An 18,438-nucleotide genomic window follows, 5' to 3' on the forward strand; every position below is an offset into this window, starting at 1 on the left:
CGAGTGAGACAATATTTTGAAGCTCAATTCTGGGCGTATTCTGTGCTATATCCAACAAATCGCCTTCCTAGTGATCCGTGTACTTTGATGTCAAACATTACTATCAAAGAAAACGGTATCCTTCAAAATTGCTAAATCTTGACAAAAGTTACCAAGAGCTGCCTTTGGCGCCTTTTCGCAATCTTCCCACACTCGGCACCAGCGAGTTTTTCTGGAAACATTTTATGTACTTTTTTTCTGTTTATGTAACATCAGTCATTAACTTTTGTTTATAGACTCATTGATTGCTTCTCTATATTTCAACAGCGGCTGGCATGCAAAGTGAGACAACGTTCTGAGGAGTTAGGAAAGAAGTTGAGGAAGTAAAACGTGAAAGTGTACTTATTGTGCGGTGCTCAACTTCAGCCAATCGCACAAACTCCCACAGTAGGACAAGTTCTTTAAGGAGTTGTGACACAAGAAACCGCTAAATAACCACAGTACAGAGCACTGTGTGTCGCTGTGGTAAAGCTGTTGTTTACAAAAGGTGCCAGCCAGCCCAAATGAACACACTGTTAAGACAAGTGCTTCTCTCGCAAGTCTCATTCCGCGGGTTACCAGCAAACCCACTTTGGCTTCACAATAACCATTCGCACTAGTGCAAAGAATATTTAAGTGCCTTAATTTCCTCTTTGCACTGAGTATGGTATTTCAACTCGGATTTATTTGTTATAACTGGAACGACCAACTGACAAAATGCGCTTCTGCATTGCAGGTTAACTCTTTCGCGAAGGTCCTGCGCCTCACTTGGAAGGTCTTCAATCGAAGCAGCAAGTGGGGATCTTTACAGAGACACTTGCGCAAACGGGCATTTTTCAAATCCGCTTTCTCGAACTTGTTTGACCTTGTGCGCTTCGCTTCGACTCGCCAAAAACGATTGATCATTGGCTTTGTGAATTCGTTCCTGCCTCTGAGCTTCTCCTTGCCTGCAACTTCACAACACATTCTACGCCACTTGGGCTATAGGCTGAGTGAAAATGTGTGCTGTACTGAGTATCCAATACTCAAGAGTACTTATTCGCGCACAGGTAGGCGACGAATGTACATCTATCCAGCTCCCGCACCTTCTCCTGTACAACAGCATTCTCCAACATTGTCGCTGGTAAACGATGTCAGCATGAATGAAGGCCAGGCATAAATTAGCTGCAGACTAACCTGCGTGTAATCGAGTATTAGGCGAACTTGTGGGCAGACTACAAAGTTCGGAGTTCACCGCCACAGGCGGTGACATCACCTGAAATCGACAGCACATCTTAGTCAGGTGCTTCGTCAATACTTTTACGTTACAGGATGAAGTATAAACAAAACAAAACGATAAATCACGGTACAAAACCTCCACATAAAATGGCGGCTCGCATGAATATCTGAAATACGCAGACCTTATAATGGAATAGCACATCATATTGAACAGCTCGTTTGGATTTCTTAAATTCGTGCTCCTATACATTCCCAAACAGCTGAGTATGTGCCACCGGCTGCTCCGGCTTATACAGCGCAAAATTTTTGCCCGCAAAGAAGCGCACCTGAGCGAACATTTTCTCCGTCTAATAACGTTTTAAACAACGAATCATGGCATTGCCAAAACAAATCTCGATAAACTCATGCTGACTCATGTGTTTCTCTGAAGTACACAAAAATCTTGAAGGGCTATCGCATGATATTCAACAGGCTTCGTTTTTTCAATCCAAATTCTTTACATTTGGGAGACCCGATTTTTCTACCCTTGCGTATGCGCCATGAGCATGTGCACATTCTTGGCCAGTTCATATGCGAAACTGTGCGGCAGATGGTGCAGAATCCCTAAATGTATTTAGTGTCGTGTCTTACTTCTCAGCACTCATACATCTCTCATCAGCATTCTGCTCTCAACAAGCAACATGAATCACTTTCGTCCTCCTGAAATCGGCGCGTGGACGTATCGCTCTACGCATCCACTTGACCCTTGCGTTTCGGCATACCTTGCGAATGTTCTAGTGTACAAAGAAACACTACTTGAGATAATGGTCGAGGCGCGTTTGGTGCTAAGCATATAAATATTGCACGCAATTGCGCGATGGAAAACTGTGAAAGAATCACAACTCAACGCATTGAATATTGTTGCGATGCATTTACTTAACCGCTTCATTAAAGCATCGCCTCACATAGATTCCAACCTGTGCGTTGCAACTTTCTTATTTGATTTCTTTTTGCTCCAGAGTTACGCCATGTTAACGTAAAGGTTTAAATAAGCTTTTAGTATCTCTCGTATCCAATGCGAGTTAATATTATTGTTAAAGCACTGCTTAGTAATTTCGGGACATCGCCGAAATGCAAATTTATTCATCAGTGTTCCGCAGACATGGTCACGCAAGCCTCAGGGGATAATAATGAAGCTTTTACCACACATAAATCTCGCTGTACACGACTAACCGTTGCAAACTGGCTTTATCATTCTGCATAAGTGGCTCAGAATATATCTCGATCAGGACGATGCGTGTTCCAGCAGCAACGAAATTCATGACCTGTGAGAGGAATTGTGAGCACCATACATATTCGACTCAAGATAAATTGGGCTTATGAGGGCGCATTGTTCACGACACTCTGAGACGTGACCGGAAAACGGACCGATAAACACGTATCTAATACGGAGCGGAGCAGTGAAGTGAATATAATTAAGCTCTCTTTCTTTCACAATCACTGTAAAGCGATACGAGTCGTACCTTTAGAGCGATCTTGGGGATATGCGGAGGAAATACCAAGCACACATTCCAGCAAAATTTACGAAAGCTCCAGATCACGCGCAGCTATTACCACGTAGCAGCTTGATGTTCGCTGCTTCTATTTCACATTTAATGCAGTGAACCTTTCGTAAGCGTGAATAAGGAACCTGTTTTAATGCTTAATGGGAATTCGGTGTTACATCGTATATTAACTTTCAATATACTGCGATTTTGCCCTGATGAAATCGCCTACACAGCAAGAATACACAGCAGTATCAAATTTTTCGAGTACTCTATGGAGGTTGCAATATATGCGGCTCGCGGCAACCTGCTGAGAATAATTGAAAGTTACCTCTCTGGCAGGGCATATCGTGTTAGAGTTGGCAACGTGCAGTCTCGACCATTCCTACAGGAGACAGGTGTACAGCATGGTGGAGTACTGAGCTGTACGCTATTTATTGTTAAAATGAACTCCCTACACAGGATATTACCTCGCACACTCTTCTACTCCGTCTATGTGGACGATGTACAGATAGGGTTCAGGTCGTGTAACCTTAGCATTTGCGAGCGACAGCTACAGCTTGGCTTGAATAGATTCTCAAAGTGGGCGCGTGTGTCCTGTTCTCAAACAAGAGAGGAGTAGTACCAGAACCAGATATTAACCTTAATGGAGAAAGACTAACTGTCAGCCTTGAACACAAATTCTTAGGTGTTAACCTGGACACAAAACATAACTTCATTCCCCACTCAAGATACCTTAAATAAAAGTGCCTGAAGACCATGAACCTCCTCAAGCTGCTTTCTCGAATAACCTGGGGCAGTGACAGGAAGTGTCTGCTTAGCTTATATAGGAGTCTCGTACAATCACGCCTCGACCGCGGTGCCATGGTGTACTACTCCGCAACTGAGAGTGCCCTAAAGATTCTCGACCCTGTCCACAACCTCAGTATACGACTGGCAACATGCGCCTTTAGAACGAGCCCTGTTGAAAGTCTGTACGTCGAGTCCAACCAATGGTCCTTACATCTACGCAGGACATTCTTAAGTTTTTAATACTACACTAATGTAAAATCAGACACCGAGCATCCATGTCATTCCATTGTTAGCGACCTGTCCACTGCCAGACTTTACCGTAACCGCTCACTTATTAGAACTCCTTTGAGCCTGCGCTTGGAAGCAATGGCAGAAGAAACAGACAGCCAGTTCCCAGAAAATATTCTAATGCCTCCCACTCGCCTTCGACCGCCTTGGGAATGGCAGACCATGGAGTGCGACATCTCTTTTGTCGAAATAGCGGAACATGCACCTGAGACACACATACGATCAGACTTCCTGGAACTCCAAGCGAAGTACTGCTGTGTTGAGTTTTATACAGATGCTTCCAAATCATCTGCTGGTGTCGTGTATGCAGCTCTTGGGCCATTTTTTACCACCTCCGGTGCTCTAAATCCCAACACAAGTATTTGCACTGCTGAGGCGTACGCGATACTCGCAGCTGTAAAACACATCAGACAAAGAAATCTCAATAAGGCCATCATTTTCACAGATTAATTAAGAGTAATAAGGGCCTTAATGAGTTTTCGAAAACATAAGAATCCTGTTTTTACTGAACTATACACACAACTATACGTAGCCTTAATGTACAACCAAAACATCGTTCTATGCTGGGTACGTAGCCATAGGGGCACAAAAGGTAATGTAGCTGCTGACGAAAATTCAACGTGAGTCTCCTTTAATGAAACGGATATAAATAAACCAATACCAGCAACAGAACTTAAGCCCTTCTTACGCCACAAACTGAGGAAGTACTGGCAGGACCAATGCGATAATGCAGTAGTGAATAAGCTACACGTTATCAAACCAAACTCAGCAGTCAGTTTGGCAGGCAAGATGCAAACGGCTGTCATGAGTCTAAAGCTGTTGGTGCCCGAACAGCAAGCGAATTGCAAAGCCGTGTACACTCGTCGCTGCACTTGTAATTCCATTCAGCTGCGGAACGGATGACGCGCTGTCTCGTTGGCAAAAAGCCACTGTCATGCTTCGGCTTCTAGCGACAAATTCGCAAAGGAATATAACCGTGGCTCTTTCAGCGGGGTAATTTTCGAGGGAAATTAAGCGCGGATATTTGAAAGGTTAGGGATTTCGAGCATAAACATGAAAACCATTCTTTTACTGCTACGTTAAAATAAACAGCGGTAAAAGTGTGGCGCAAAATACTTCTTTCGTTTGTGCAGTATATGCACGTCATATTCCTTGAAGGCCCATTTGTTTGCGCCACTCAACAGGAAGCAAAACAGCAACTGTCACCCCTCTTCCCCATTGGCTTACAACAGGCACTTAAGCGGCTCGTGAAGCGCGTGCGTGAACTCTTTCTGGTGGTTCTGTGGCTCCAATGATCATTGTACTCCGAAAACACTGCCATTGGCGAACATTCAAATAAACTCGCAAGTGCGTTCACGAATCATGCATACTTTGATTCTAAACAAAAATATCGGATCCGTATTCCAACTATCAGGTAAGTGGCTATTCACGACCGCATGTAACAACAGGAATAGGAACACGTGGGAGAGCTTGGCGACTACCTTTTATTAGGCCTTCAAGCTTAGTCCCAAATAAACTCCTGTGAACTGCAAACGAACGCCCTGGTGCGCTCGACATCAGAAGATTTCACTATGCTGGCTGGTGGTGGGTTTTTCTTCATACACTGGGTTGCAATTAACATCGTCAATATCACCGCCGTTCTATTTCATGTCCATTGAAAGACAATTATCTTTGCCAGCGCTCTCCAATTGCCACTTTTTAAGGCGGAAGCCTTTAATGGCTCATTGTCAAGGTCGGTCATCTGCCGTTAGCAGAAACTGTCACAGCTTTCCGGCCTCCTGATTGGTCTCCTCTGTGTCGTGACGTCACTGTCGCTAGGCACAGGGGTGCGCCTCCTGATTGGCTCGCGTGCGTGACGTCACTGTCGTCAAGTGCGGGTGTCGGGGTGGTTCGGCGCCCCACTGGATGACTCCTCACATCGGCACGCGTGGCGGCCATGTGTTCGACGGTACGCCCTGACGTCACTGTCGTCAGGCGCTCGAGGTGGCCTCCCGATTGGGTGCTGTATGTCTTGACGTCACTGTCGCGAGGCACGCGTTGCGACCGTCTGCTTGGGTATGGTGCGGCGGCGGTGGTGGCGGCAGTTTACTTTCCGGTATCGTGTGGGAAGGATGCCTCGTCTCGCCAAACCAGTGTCTCCCAACACGCGACGTGCGGCAGTCGCTGAACGCAAGCGGCGCTGAAGAGAGGCTGGGCGTATACGTCGCATGCATCAGGGCGGCGAGGCGCGTCCGACACCACAGAGTCTGCAGGGACGCGACGGGCCAACGCAAGAGAGGCATTGCGTTTGAAGCGACTCGCTGCATCTCCGGGTACCAAGGCAAATGAAGCTCCGAAGCGCCGTGACCGCCACCTCCCTTATGCTCAAGTTGGATACCCCGCCCACCAAAGCCACTACCAACCATGGGAGCTGTCTAGACCTCGTCTTCAGCACTCGCAGCAGTGTGACCAACCTTGACTACATATCTGTGCACTTCAGTGACCATAAAGCAGCCATCCTGAATGTGGACCCACTAAAGCACAAGAAGTTCACCGGCCATGAGTTGCAAGCCGACATCCTCCCAGATGACAGCTTTGAAATTATGGACTCAGAAGACATTGAAACAATAGACATAGGCGTAAATGACGTTGCAGGCATTTAATAAACAGACAAACATTCACATAACAGTGTACGAGTTGTGTGCCTCCGTAGTGTTTCCGACGCAACAAATCGCCATTGGCAATAGTGTCAGGTTCCGCCGTTTAACACTTTAGTGTCGAGAAAGTGTCCTCCGTTTTTTTTTTTTTTTTTGGCAATCAATTATTCCCTATGCCGGCGAACTTCCTGACCTCATCAGTCAATGTAACTTTCTACCATCTTCGATTTCGTTTTCCGTCCCGTGAAAAGTATTCCGTTACTCTAATCGACTGCCGCTTATCTTCTCCTTTCAATCCCTGACTTGAGCGGCTCCAGTTCTTGAGCTTAAGCTTCGACACAATATCGGACACTCCTGTTAGCTCTCTGAATCCCGCTACCGTCTTCCTGTATCAACTGGTTAACCTCCCTGCCTTTCCTTCTCCTCTTTTTCCTTCCTTCCTTCTTTAACTATACACATACCATTTTCAGTTCCATCATTCTTTGCGCAGCCGTTACCTGTTTATTTCAATGTCTTCGTTAGCCTCTTAGTATGAAACACATAAGTCGTAATGTTTCGCTAGAACGTACGTATTTTCTGCTTTTGTTTTCAAGGATGTCGGTAAGCCGTAGTTCGTGACTTGAGAGTACCTGCCAGAGAAGTCGAAGGACCGTAGAGGCCTAACGTCACTACGTTCCTTTGAGCCTTTGAGCTGGCTCAGGGTCTTAACGGCAGGACGTTAGGCTGCGAAAGGTGCCGATAATGACTTCGCGTAGCTCGTGGCAGCACGTCCGCTGTTCGTGCGGCATCGCTGCGAGTGAGAGAACAATGCGTGGACCAATGAATGTGCGAAGCCTTGACCGCCGACACGGTTACTAATAGTGCGCCATAGGTGTGCCGATGCTTGATACCGCCCCGATGATACCACTTCTGCAAGGAGGCTTCATTACGGAGGTCTTTCGTTTAATTAATCTGGTGCTGGGCTAATTCCCACCTAAATTTTTTTTATATTTCACTCCCTCATCAGCGAGTCATGGCAGGCATTTCTAGTTCGTCGCGATCATCTTGGAAGGTGAAGGCTGGCAAAAAGGCGGGCGTGTGACGATGTCTTGCTTGCTTATTGAGTGCGCATATACACAAATGCAACGACTATCTGTGCATTAGACCTTGAGCGCTCACCGGTCCCGCGTGATCTACGATTCGCTTCAGTTTAGCAATCGTGTGCAACAGAAAATGAGCCCTGCACCAGGTGCGGGACGCAAGCCGAAGCGCGGGTTACACTGGCAAAGTCGACGCGATCAGTTATTTTTCTTTAATTGCGTGTGGAAGATACGTAGGCGCCTTCTCTTAAGGGAGATTCACTTGAACTGCCAGCACCACTTGAACGAAAAAAAATGCGATAGTTGTGTTGTGCTCTTTACCTCTTTCCATTTGATAACTTATGAGATATATGTCGAAACTCTGAAATCGAGCCCCTGTGATAGGGAAGTTACATTTACTGATCAGGGGAACTCCCTGATGCTGCCGCAAATGTTGAGATGTGGCTTCCCAAAATGCTTTACGAAATTGATTAGCGCCTGTTGCAATCCATATTTCCGCAAAAAGCCCTGCATAGCGTGCATCTAAGACACACTTTCGAATGTTTAAGCGCATCGAACAACGAGGACATGCAATTGAACATTGTCGTTCTTGAGCAGGACAAAGTGCAGGCATGACATCTTTGCTTCCGCACGTGTGTGATATGCATGACTATAAATATGTGCACTTGTTTCCAATAAAGCCTTTGTTGAACTTGGCGCTTGTGTGTGACCGATTGGTCGACCTCTTTGTCCTATACACTTTAACAATCCAGAGTATGTCTTATCAACAAGACCGAACGTATAGGTTTGTCACGTAGGACAAAACTTGATTTTTCCAATAATGTATTGTTTTCGAGTACCTCGAGGATTACCATGCTTTATCTCGTGGTAACATGCGTCTGTTTGGTATTTCACAAATGTACGCTTGACAAAATGTAAGAAGCGAGTGTAGAAAAAGAATAGGGACAGCTTCCTGCATATTCTGTAGATGTTCCAGAGAACATGTGAAGTTACGGCCTTGACCTTTTTGTCAACTAATGTATGTGCACTTTCTGTGAGTAACTGACTCTGCAAGCTATCGGCAAAATTGGATGAAAGGAAAGTGGCTTGTTACACACCTTTCTTGTAGTCACTGCATAACCGCTGTGTAGCCAATACAGCGAGTCTACGCAAAAGTAAAGCGGTCTGCAAAAAATAAAATGCGATGCGTGCATTGTAATTTTATCTCTTGCAGAAAAATACCTACCAATCTAGGTAGCCTTTTCCATTAGTATCCATGAATCTCAATGTTTGAATCACAAGTACATTAAAACAAGAATATCAGGCTAGTTGACCATAAATCTTGACATAGGAAACCTTCGCAATAAGATATCAGGACATCATTAGGACGCTTCTTCACTAGGCATTTCTACTGTGCCCTGTTATTTTCCTTTCTTGTGGTTTCTGTACGGTGCCGTTGTGTTGATTTCCTGCGTTTCCTCTCCTAGCGTTCTGGTGCCATGGTTTCTTACGTCAAGAAGAAAGCCACCACAGCTTGCTCAAAATGTCGAAGGCAACAATATCGCAGTGGTTCCAGTGAGCACAGAGAATAACGAACTGTTTTTCTTTTCAGCACGGTACTAAGCTCGTCCTGCACGAACTAATAAAATCGAAAGTCAATTACATCCGCCGTCCAAAACGCGCACTGCACGTGGGCCTCCAACCATCAGTCTGTCACGTGCTACGACATAATGCTCCGCGGACAATGCGCCTAATGCTCGGCCTTCGTCACGGAGTCGACTTGTGCAAACGGCAGGAAACATGTTCACACGCTCGGTCGCACGCTCGCACGCCACCGGTGTAGGCACGGTTGAAAGGGCGTCTCACAATATGCAGCTGTTTTCCCAGCCCGCTGCATAGAATTGACGATCCACGAACGTTGCGCTGTTTGTCGAGAAGTTTGCTTCTCACGCATTTCGTGTCTGCTCCATTCACGACAGCCGACATGTGTTTACTCGCACGCAACTGCATATAGGCCACGTGACCCGCTGACTCGACCGCTGCTGCCCAACGACTTTCACAAAGACGAACCTGTGGTGCTGTGAAATTTCAGCACTTCAAATGTGACGGTCACAGGTTATTCGTCTCTAATCTACAGCTTCTAATTGCAGTTGAAGTCAATACGAGTTGTAAATCTGCTTTTGAGGTTTATTAATCTGTCGCAAGAATTCGGGCCCCACTATATATTTAATTAGATCAGAAGCTTTCGAGTCTGCAATGCACACTGGCCGTCTTGGTTTGGTCGGCTCAAGTTGCATCATCATCACTAAGCTGAAGCTTCTGGCAGCTGAAGTTGACGTCAACATGGATCGGAACATGCTTTTGAGGCCACTTGTTCTATCGCTTGAATTCAACTGCGACCCTAATTTTACCTGAGAACCTTTCAAGTTTGCAAAGCAAAGCCTTGGTTTGTTGGCTCGAGTTGCTGGCTCCGGACAGGCCGCCATTGGAATATGAACCTGGCAACGTTTAACGCAAGAACATTATCTAGTGAGGCGAGTCTAGCAGTGCTATTGGAAGAATTAGAGGGCAGTAAATGGGATATAATAGGGCTCAGTGAAGTTAGGAGGCCAAAAGAAGCATATACAGTGTTAAGGAGCGGGCACGTCCTGTGCTACCGGGGCTTAGCGGAGAGGCGAGAACTAGGAGTCGGATTCCTGATTAATAAGAATATAGCTGGTAACATACAGGAATTCTATAGCATTAACGAGAGGGTGGCATGTCTTGTTGTGAAACTTAATAAGAGGTACAAAATGAAGGTTGTACAGGTCTACGCCCCTACATCCAGTCATGATGACCAGGAAGTCGAAAGCTTCTACGAAGACGTGGAATCGGCGATGGGTAGAGTGAAAACAAAATACACTATACTGATGGGCGATTTCAATGCCAAGGTAGGCAAGAAGCATGCTGGAGACAAGGCAGTGGGGGAATATGGCATAGGCACTAGGAATAGCAGGGGGGAGGTATTAGTAGAGTTTGCAGAACAGAATAATATGAGGATAATGAATACCTTCTTCCGCAAGCGGAATAACCGAAAGTGGACATGGAGGAGCCCGAACGGCGAGACTAGAAATGAAATAGATTTCATACTCTGCGCTAACCCTGGCATCATACAAGATGTGGACGTGCTCGGTAAGGTGCGCTGCAGTGACCATAGGATGGTAAGAACTCGAATTAGCCTAGACCTGAGGAGGGAACGGAGGAAACTGGTACATAAGAAGCCGATCAATGAGTTAGCGCTAAGAGGGAAAATAGAGGAATTCCAGATCAAGCTACAGAACAGGTATTCGGCTTTAAGTCACGAAGAGGACCTTAGTGTTGAAGCAATGAACGACAATCTTGTGGGCATCATTAAGGAGTGTGCAATAGAAGTCGGTGGTAACTCCGTTAGACAGGATACCAGTAAGCTATCCCAGGAGACGAAAGATCTGATCAAGAAACGCCAATGTATGAAAGCCTCTAACCCTACAGCTAGAATAGAACTGGCAGAACTTTCGAAGTTAATCAACAAGCGTAAGACAGCTGACATAAGGAAGTATAACATGGATAGAATTGAACAAGCTCTCAGCAACGGAGGAAGCCTAAAAGCAGTCAAGAAGAAACTAGGAATTGGCAAGAATCAGATGTATGCGCTAAGAGACAAAGCCGGCAATATCATTACTAATATGGATGAGATAGTTCAAGTGGCTGAGGAGTTCTATAGAGATTTATACAGTACGAGTGGCACCCACGATGATAATGGAAGAGAGAATAATCTAGAGGAATTCGATATCCCAGAAGTAACGCCGGAAGAAGTAAAGAAAGCCTTGGGAGCTATACAAAGGGGGAAGGCAGCTGGGGAGGATCAGGTAACAGCAGATTTGCTGAAGGATGGTGGGCAGATTGTTCTAGAGAAACTGGCCACCCTGTATACGCGATGCCTCATAACCTCGAGCGTACCGGAATCTTGGAAGAACGCTAACATAATCCTAATCCATAAGAAAGGCGACGCCAAAGACTTGAAAAATTATAGACCGATCAGCTTACTGTCCGTTGCCTACAAAGTATTTACTAAGGTAATTGCAAATAGAATCCGGAACACCTTAGACTTCCGTCAACCAAAGGACCAGGCAGGATTCCGTAAAGGCTACTCAACAATAGATCATATTCACACTATCAATCAGGTGATAGAGAAATGTGCGGAATATAACCAACCATTATATATAGCTTTCATTGATTACGAGAAAGCGTTTGATTCAGTCGAAACCTCAGCAGTCATGGAGGCATTGCGGAATCAGGGTGTAGACGAGCCGTATGTAAAAATACTGAAAGATATCTATAGCGGCTCCACAGCCACTGTACTCCTCCATAAAGAAAGCAACAAAATCCCAATAAAGAAAGGCGTCAGGCAGGGAGATACGATCTCTCCAATGCTATTCACAGCGTGTTTACAGGAGGTATTCAGAGATCTGGATTGGGAAGAATTGGGGATAAGAGTAAATGGAGAATACCTTAGTAACTTGCGCTTCGCTGATGATATTGCCTTGCTTAGTAACTCAGGGGACCAACTGCAATGCATGCTCACTGATCTGGAGAGGCAGAGCAGAAGGGTGGGACTAAAAATGAATCTGCAGAAAACTAAAGTAATGTTTAACAGTCTCGGAAGGGAACAGCAGTTTACGATAGGTAGCGAGGCACTGGAAGTGGTAAGAGAATACATCTACTTAGGACAGGTAGTGACTGCTGATCCAGATCATGAGAGTGAAATAATCAGAAGAATAAGAATGGGCTGGGGTGCGTTTGGCAGGCATTCGCAGATCATGAACAGCAGGTTGCCATTATCCCTCAAGAGAAAAGTGTATAACAGCTGTGTCTTACCAGTACTCACGTACGGGGCAGAAACCTGGAGGCTTACGAAAAGGGTTCTACTTAAATTGAGGACGACGCAACGAGCTATGGAAAGAAGAATGATAGGTGTAACGTTAAGGGATAAGAAAAGAGCAGATTGGGTGAGGGAACAAACGCGCGTTAATGACATCTTAGTTGAAATCAAGAAAAAGAAATCGGCATGGGCAGGACATGTAATGAGGAGGGAAGATAACCGATGGTCATTAAGGGTTACGGACTGGATTCCGAGGGAAGGGAAGCGTAGCAGGGGGCGACAGAAAGTTAGGTGGGCAGATGAGATTAGGAAGTTTGGAGGGTCAACATGGCCACAATTAGTACATGACCGGGGTAGTTGGAGAAGTATGGGAGAGGCCTTTGCCCTGCAGTGGGCGTAATCAGGCTGATGATGATGATGATGATGCATCATCAGTAAGCTGCAAGTTCTACTGGCAGCTAGAATCAGTATTGACTGGAACCTGCTTTCGCGGCCAATTGATCGATTGATTTACTTTTATTACTGATGTGCGGTTCGCCCGGAATAAACAGGCTTGTATCGAGACATATAGTATATCTCTAAAAGTAGAGTGCACCAGGTTGCTCCAGCACAAGATCAGGCGAGCATAGTTTCCTTGAAAATTTTCATGGTTAACTTATTTGCAAAATATATGTTGTAAATCAAGTAAAAGCTTCTTGAAGCCAAACATTTAATATCACCCCGTGCACATTCACTGAAAGCCGACTGCACCCTTTGACAATTGATATCATAGCCTCGTTGCTATGATCGTAGTCATAACATGTGTGTATGATCAAATCCGACTCCCGACCATGAGCTAAAAGTCAAGTAGCTATCCTGCAGTTCCGATCGAAGCATTAGTAAGTAGCAAATTCTGTTTGCACATTGCAAAGTTCACAGCGCTATCAAATTAACAAGAAACGGAACTGCATCGCAGGCAAAGCAGGGCCATTGTGGACCTCCTGTAATAATTTCGGTGGCCGGTTTACTCTTGTCAAAGACAGTGCATTAACCCGAGACACCAGTGTGCCTTCCCTTTTTATTCATCATTAATCGAGCAGCAAGCTGCCTACGCCAACTCTGACCCTTCTAGGAGCAAACTGATGACTTGAGCTTACTCAAGCTGCCGTGAGCTTAGTGAGGCTGCAAAAAACAGTTGTCTTGATGCAGTTTTCGCGCTTGCCATTTGGCAGGCTGGGAAGAAGACAGCAGGATGAAGTGTTATCGCGAGCTTTTTTTATTTTCAACGGGAGAAGCATCGGCAGCACGAGTCAGCCGAGCGAGAAAATAAATACGAAGAAAAAGCGCGGAAGCTTGTCTCGATGGTGAGTCTCGTTCGATGCGCTGATGCCTGGTGGAAGCCCGAAAATCTTGCGAGCGCTGTGACGTCCTCCTCTTCAGAGGCTGATCTTGGTATGCTGCAGATGAAAAAAGAAAAAAAAAGAGGCGTGTTGAAGAGTGTTGTAATCCAAGCAAATACGTTTCGGTGAAATCTATCAGCGTGAACGTTAATACACATATGTATGTAGTAGGTGTCAGCAACCTCTTGAAGATTCGAGTTACTCGCAAATCAGAAATACTGTTCCTTTCATATAACCTGCAGTGGTTTTGCAGATATCTTGTGCTGCACCACAGTGCGACATACTTTATAGTGAGAATTTGAAGCCGGACACGGCATTTCACGAAGCAGCTGTATTTTAGATTTTGGTAGGTCGTCGTGCTGGTGGCCTTCATCGAAACATCTTAGTTTATATTTTCGCAAGTTTTCTGAAAGAAAAGTGGTCAAGCAAGGACACTAAGAACATGTGTCGTAATGTTTTTTTTCTTTTTTTTTCTGGTATGTATGTCCGCCCATGAGCCCATGATGAAATAAAGATATCGGCCTTCGAATTTTAATGGTTTCAAATTCCCAAAATATGAAGAATGATTTGCAGGCGAGTCCTAACAACGTCAAGATATAAAACATAAGCATGGTTCGTCACTTCGACAAGACTGCACGTTGCGGTGAAGCGCTTTGGTAATTTGAGGCTCCTAAATGTTTTTGAGATACTCATAATTAGGCAAAAGTGAACAATCAAAAGTGCCTCGTAACACTCGGGAAACAATTTAGACCTGGGAGCACGTGACGTAGCACGATTTTTACCCTACGTATTTAAGGCAGATTGGGCAGATTTAGTCGCGGAATCTTTGTCTGTATTCACTAACTGGTGCTATAGCTGAACACACTTTTTCCTCTTTTGCAGAATAGGGAGTATTACATCCAGATGCATCCCGACTACCATAAATGAAGCATTTTATCGTATTCGGTCTATTCCATTCAGAGGAGTTAAGACAACCCATAAGCTTGCTCGAAAAATCTGTCAGCTCATGTTCAACGATGCTACTTCGTTTGTTTTTTCTTTAGTCTTTCGCCTAGTGCAAGACGCTCTTTGCCAAAAAACGCTATTCCCAAATGAAATTCATGCATTTCTGTATGGGACACAATATCCCAGCAGAACTTCCACTGCCTTTGGCGTTTCCTTCAACCCGCTTTGTTTCAAAGCTTAGGACCACGAGATCATTCAACATTAACTTAATGACCCAGCATAAGCATGACAAGCTGCAAATGAAAAATTCTTTATCTGATTAATAATGGCGTTTCTACCTGAAATGCTGTCATACCACCAAGACTACGTGTTTGTATTGAGAAACTCTCAAGAGGAGGAAAGCAATTTTATGTATACATCATCCTTTGTACTCTCTTATTTCGGCACAAACGGTTAAAGGAAAACTGCCTAGTGTTACATCCTTCGCAAACTTCTTATCGAGTCGACAAGTAAAACGTATCTGTTTTCACCATAATCACATAGGCTGAAATCATGAATTAGTGCTTTTTGACCTCTCGATTGCAAGAGTCATGCGGGATCTAAAAATGAGAGATCTCCAGTTACGCGAGACGTAATTGGAGATCGCTGGGATATGCCTTCGTCTCTGAGTAGGCTTAATAGGCTGCTGATGATGATCATTTTAATGATGATGATGACCCTGAAGATTTAGCGCGGGCACTGACGGACACAGCTAACGGCTCCAGTAATGGCTCCAGTAATTTGCAACACCTAAACTTCTTGAAAGTGCAGGCCGATCTATGTATGCGAGCGTTTCTGCATTACGCAACCATTTAGATGCCGGAGCCGACATTTGCTCTCGCTACCTCGTGCACCACGTCAATGATTCCATGCCACGGAACCACTAATGTTTGTATGTTCAAACGACCCAAAACATACTCTTATCAAGCACTGCGCGGAAAATTACTTTCATTCTCGGGTATGTTTTAAATATTTGACAAATTTTGCGACGTCGTCAGCTTCCCGTCCCGTTGTAATGGAACTGTTTCGTGAATGGTTGCCGCCACTTACCATTACTGCAGAGTTCAAAATATTGTGTCAAACGAACACTGGAGTTTCTAGAATGCATCCTGTCAGATTGTAAAACGAAATAACATAAACAGCTCCACCAGGGCTGGCTGTCTTTTAGTAAATCTTTACTACAACGTCGAATTAATTCCGCTCGATCATCTCTCCCATCTCAAAAAGAAACCTTGAACTTTGTCCAATGCATCTCATTACTTTAGAAACACCTAAATCTTTAGGGTCGATGCAACAGCGAACGCATCAAACGACTGACACTCAACTGCGCAGCTTATGGCTGGCATAATGCAACGATTCTATTTTAATGTTTTTCTTTTTCGCTCTTCGTCAGTGTCCGGAGCGGCGCTCCACCCTTTTACCACCGCGATCGCCCAGCCATCAACGATGTATGATGAGAAAGGAATAGATTCGAGCAGCAGAAGGAATCCTCACATTATGCCCGCCTAGAATTCCTACACCTCAACAGCGTATCTCGTTCATTGTAAAATGATGAAGGCCCGGCACAACGGGATGTCACTGCCATCGCTAAATTGCACATGATCCCCGTAGCTATACCTAAGCTGCACAAGAAAGTGGGCCAACATCGGCCCAATCTTGACGGCCATATTGCTCTTGCATTTAGCGGTAACCTTTGATGAATTATGCAGTGCGTCTACATTGTCCCCGCGTCCCGCGTAACTTCACTCACTACAAAAGTTCCAAACTCACCGCTCATTTCTTGTAGTACTTGGACGCGTAGTGGCCGTACACTGGCGCTGCGTAGCCGAGGCCGTACCCGGCTCCATATCCGATGCCGTATCCGGCTCCGTAGCCGCCTCCGTATCCGCCACCATAGCCGAGGCCGTAGCCAACAGCCTTGGTCGCCACGGCTGGCACGGCGTAGCTGGCGACGGCTGGAGCCACGGACACGGTCTTGGTTACAGCCGGGACGGCATAGCGGGCGACGGCGGGAGCAGCGTAAGTCGCGACTGCAGGGGTGACGTAGCCGGCTCCGTATCCTCCGTATCCACCGTGTCCGTAACCTCCGTATCCGCCGTGACCGTATCCTCCGTAGCCGCCAAGGCCATATCCTCCGTAGCCGTAGCCGACAGCGGCGGGAGCGGCGTATGTAGCGACGGCCGGAGCGGCAACAACGGTCTTAGCCACGGCGGGTGCGGCGTAGGTAGCGACGGCAGCGGGTGCCGCGTATCCCAGTCCTCCTCCGTAGCCGCCGTATCCTCCGTATCCACCGTAACCTCCGTATCCGCCATAGGCTACGGCGGGAGCGGCGTATGTTGAGACGGTCTTGGTGACGGCTGGGGCGGCATAGGCAGCGACGGGAGCAGAGTAGGTTGCGCCGTAGGACAGGGTCTTGGCTCCTACGCCGTATCCGTAGCCCACGGCCGGGGCGGCGTAGGTGGCGCCGAGCGCGACGGGCGCCGCGGCGTAGCCGCCGCCATAACCGCCACCGTAACCACCTCCGTAGCCACCGGCTAGAGCCGAGGCGACGAAGCTTAGAACGGCTGCTGCGATCTAGGAAAAAGCAGTAGGAAATCATCTCCTGGTTCCCTTATCACTTCGGATTTCTACACGGAGGTAAAAAAAAAAAAATACGCCGAAGATCGCGCTATCTGATCAAGTGATTTTTCTTGAACCTTGCTATTTGATAACCCGCGAGAATGATTTTTTCTTTAAGAACGATCATTTCTTTTGCGCTCCCACCGAGAGTGAAACAAAGGTGAACAGCATTCTGGGTCATCTGTCTCTGCCTATCCAACTTATTATCCCGTCGTTCGCGGAGAGCATGATAAGCATGATTGCGTCACCCGAGCTTTGCTAGTTGACATTACACTCTTAAGCGCTAATCTCTAGGTTTACCTTCATTACGTCACGATAAATTGCATTTGAATTCGCACTGTCTTAGGCTACTTTGAGAATAATATCCATGAAACATGCAGCCGCCGTGCTGCTGCTAAGGTTAAGTTTCTGCGCATTTTTGAATTGACTTTCCCCTGTGGGGCAGTAGAGACAACCTCAAGAGAGAACTTAATCTCGGTCATGTCCCTAGCACGGTTTGCACACAGCAAACTTGTTCCAACTTTGCCCCAGAGAAATCCACATGGAAGGCAGTCAGGAACCCCCCGGGACGAGCACGCGGGTATACTTACGAAGGCCTGCATGCTTCTTGGTTAGGAAAACCTCAGGGAACTGAAAAGAGCACCACTGTCTTGAGACTCGAAAGACGAAACCGTTCACAACTTCTCGCTTCCTCGGAGCAGCCGGCGTCCAGCTTTATATATGCGTCTCCTCTGATCCACTTCGGGCCACGGAGACAATGGGTGAGGAGGATTTTTGACGGCTTAACGGACGGACAAGCCGTTAGAGAGAGCGCCGTCAGTGCGGAAAGGGAGCGTTATCCCTTGCCGCCAGGGCTTATTTTTTTTTCTGTCCGGTCAGTTCCCTTCACGCATTGTTTGTTGCTCGTTTTCCGTACTCCTTCCGCCACGACCACCCTCTCTGAGAGCAAGGAGGTGACTCATCGTTGAAAGCGACAATAAGCTGAAGGGGAATGCGATGGTCCGCTTCCAGAGGCTTACAACA

General features: G+C 46.2%; 1 protein-coding gene across 1 annotated transcript; it reads right to left on the reverse strand.

Annotated features, from left to right (window-relative positions):
• Positions 1-13,665: 13,665 nt before the first annotated feature.
• LOC126525966 (uncharacterized) lies at positions 13,666-18,121 on the reverse strand. Its single transcript, XM_050173971.3, has 3 exons — positions 18,006-18,121; positions 16,567-17,370; positions 13,666-13,869 (listed from the first exon to the last, which is right to left on the reverse strand). Exons 1-2 carry the CDS (start codon positions 18,015-18,017, stop codon positions 16,570-16,572), a joined length of 813 nt encoding a protein of 270 aa, XP_050029928.2. The 5' UTR covers positions 18,018-18,121; the 3' UTR covers positions 13,666-13,869; positions 16,567-16,569.
• Positions 18,122-18,438: the final 317 nt, after the last annotated feature.

Source organism: Dermacentor andersoni, chromosome 8, assembly GCF_023375885.2.
Source record: "Dermacentor andersoni chromosome 8, qqDerAnde1_hic_scaffold, whole genome shotgun sequence".
Classification (NCBI taxonomy): domain Eukaryota; kingdom Metazoa; phylum Arthropoda; class Arachnida; order Ixodida; family Ixodidae; genus Dermacentor; species Dermacentor andersoni.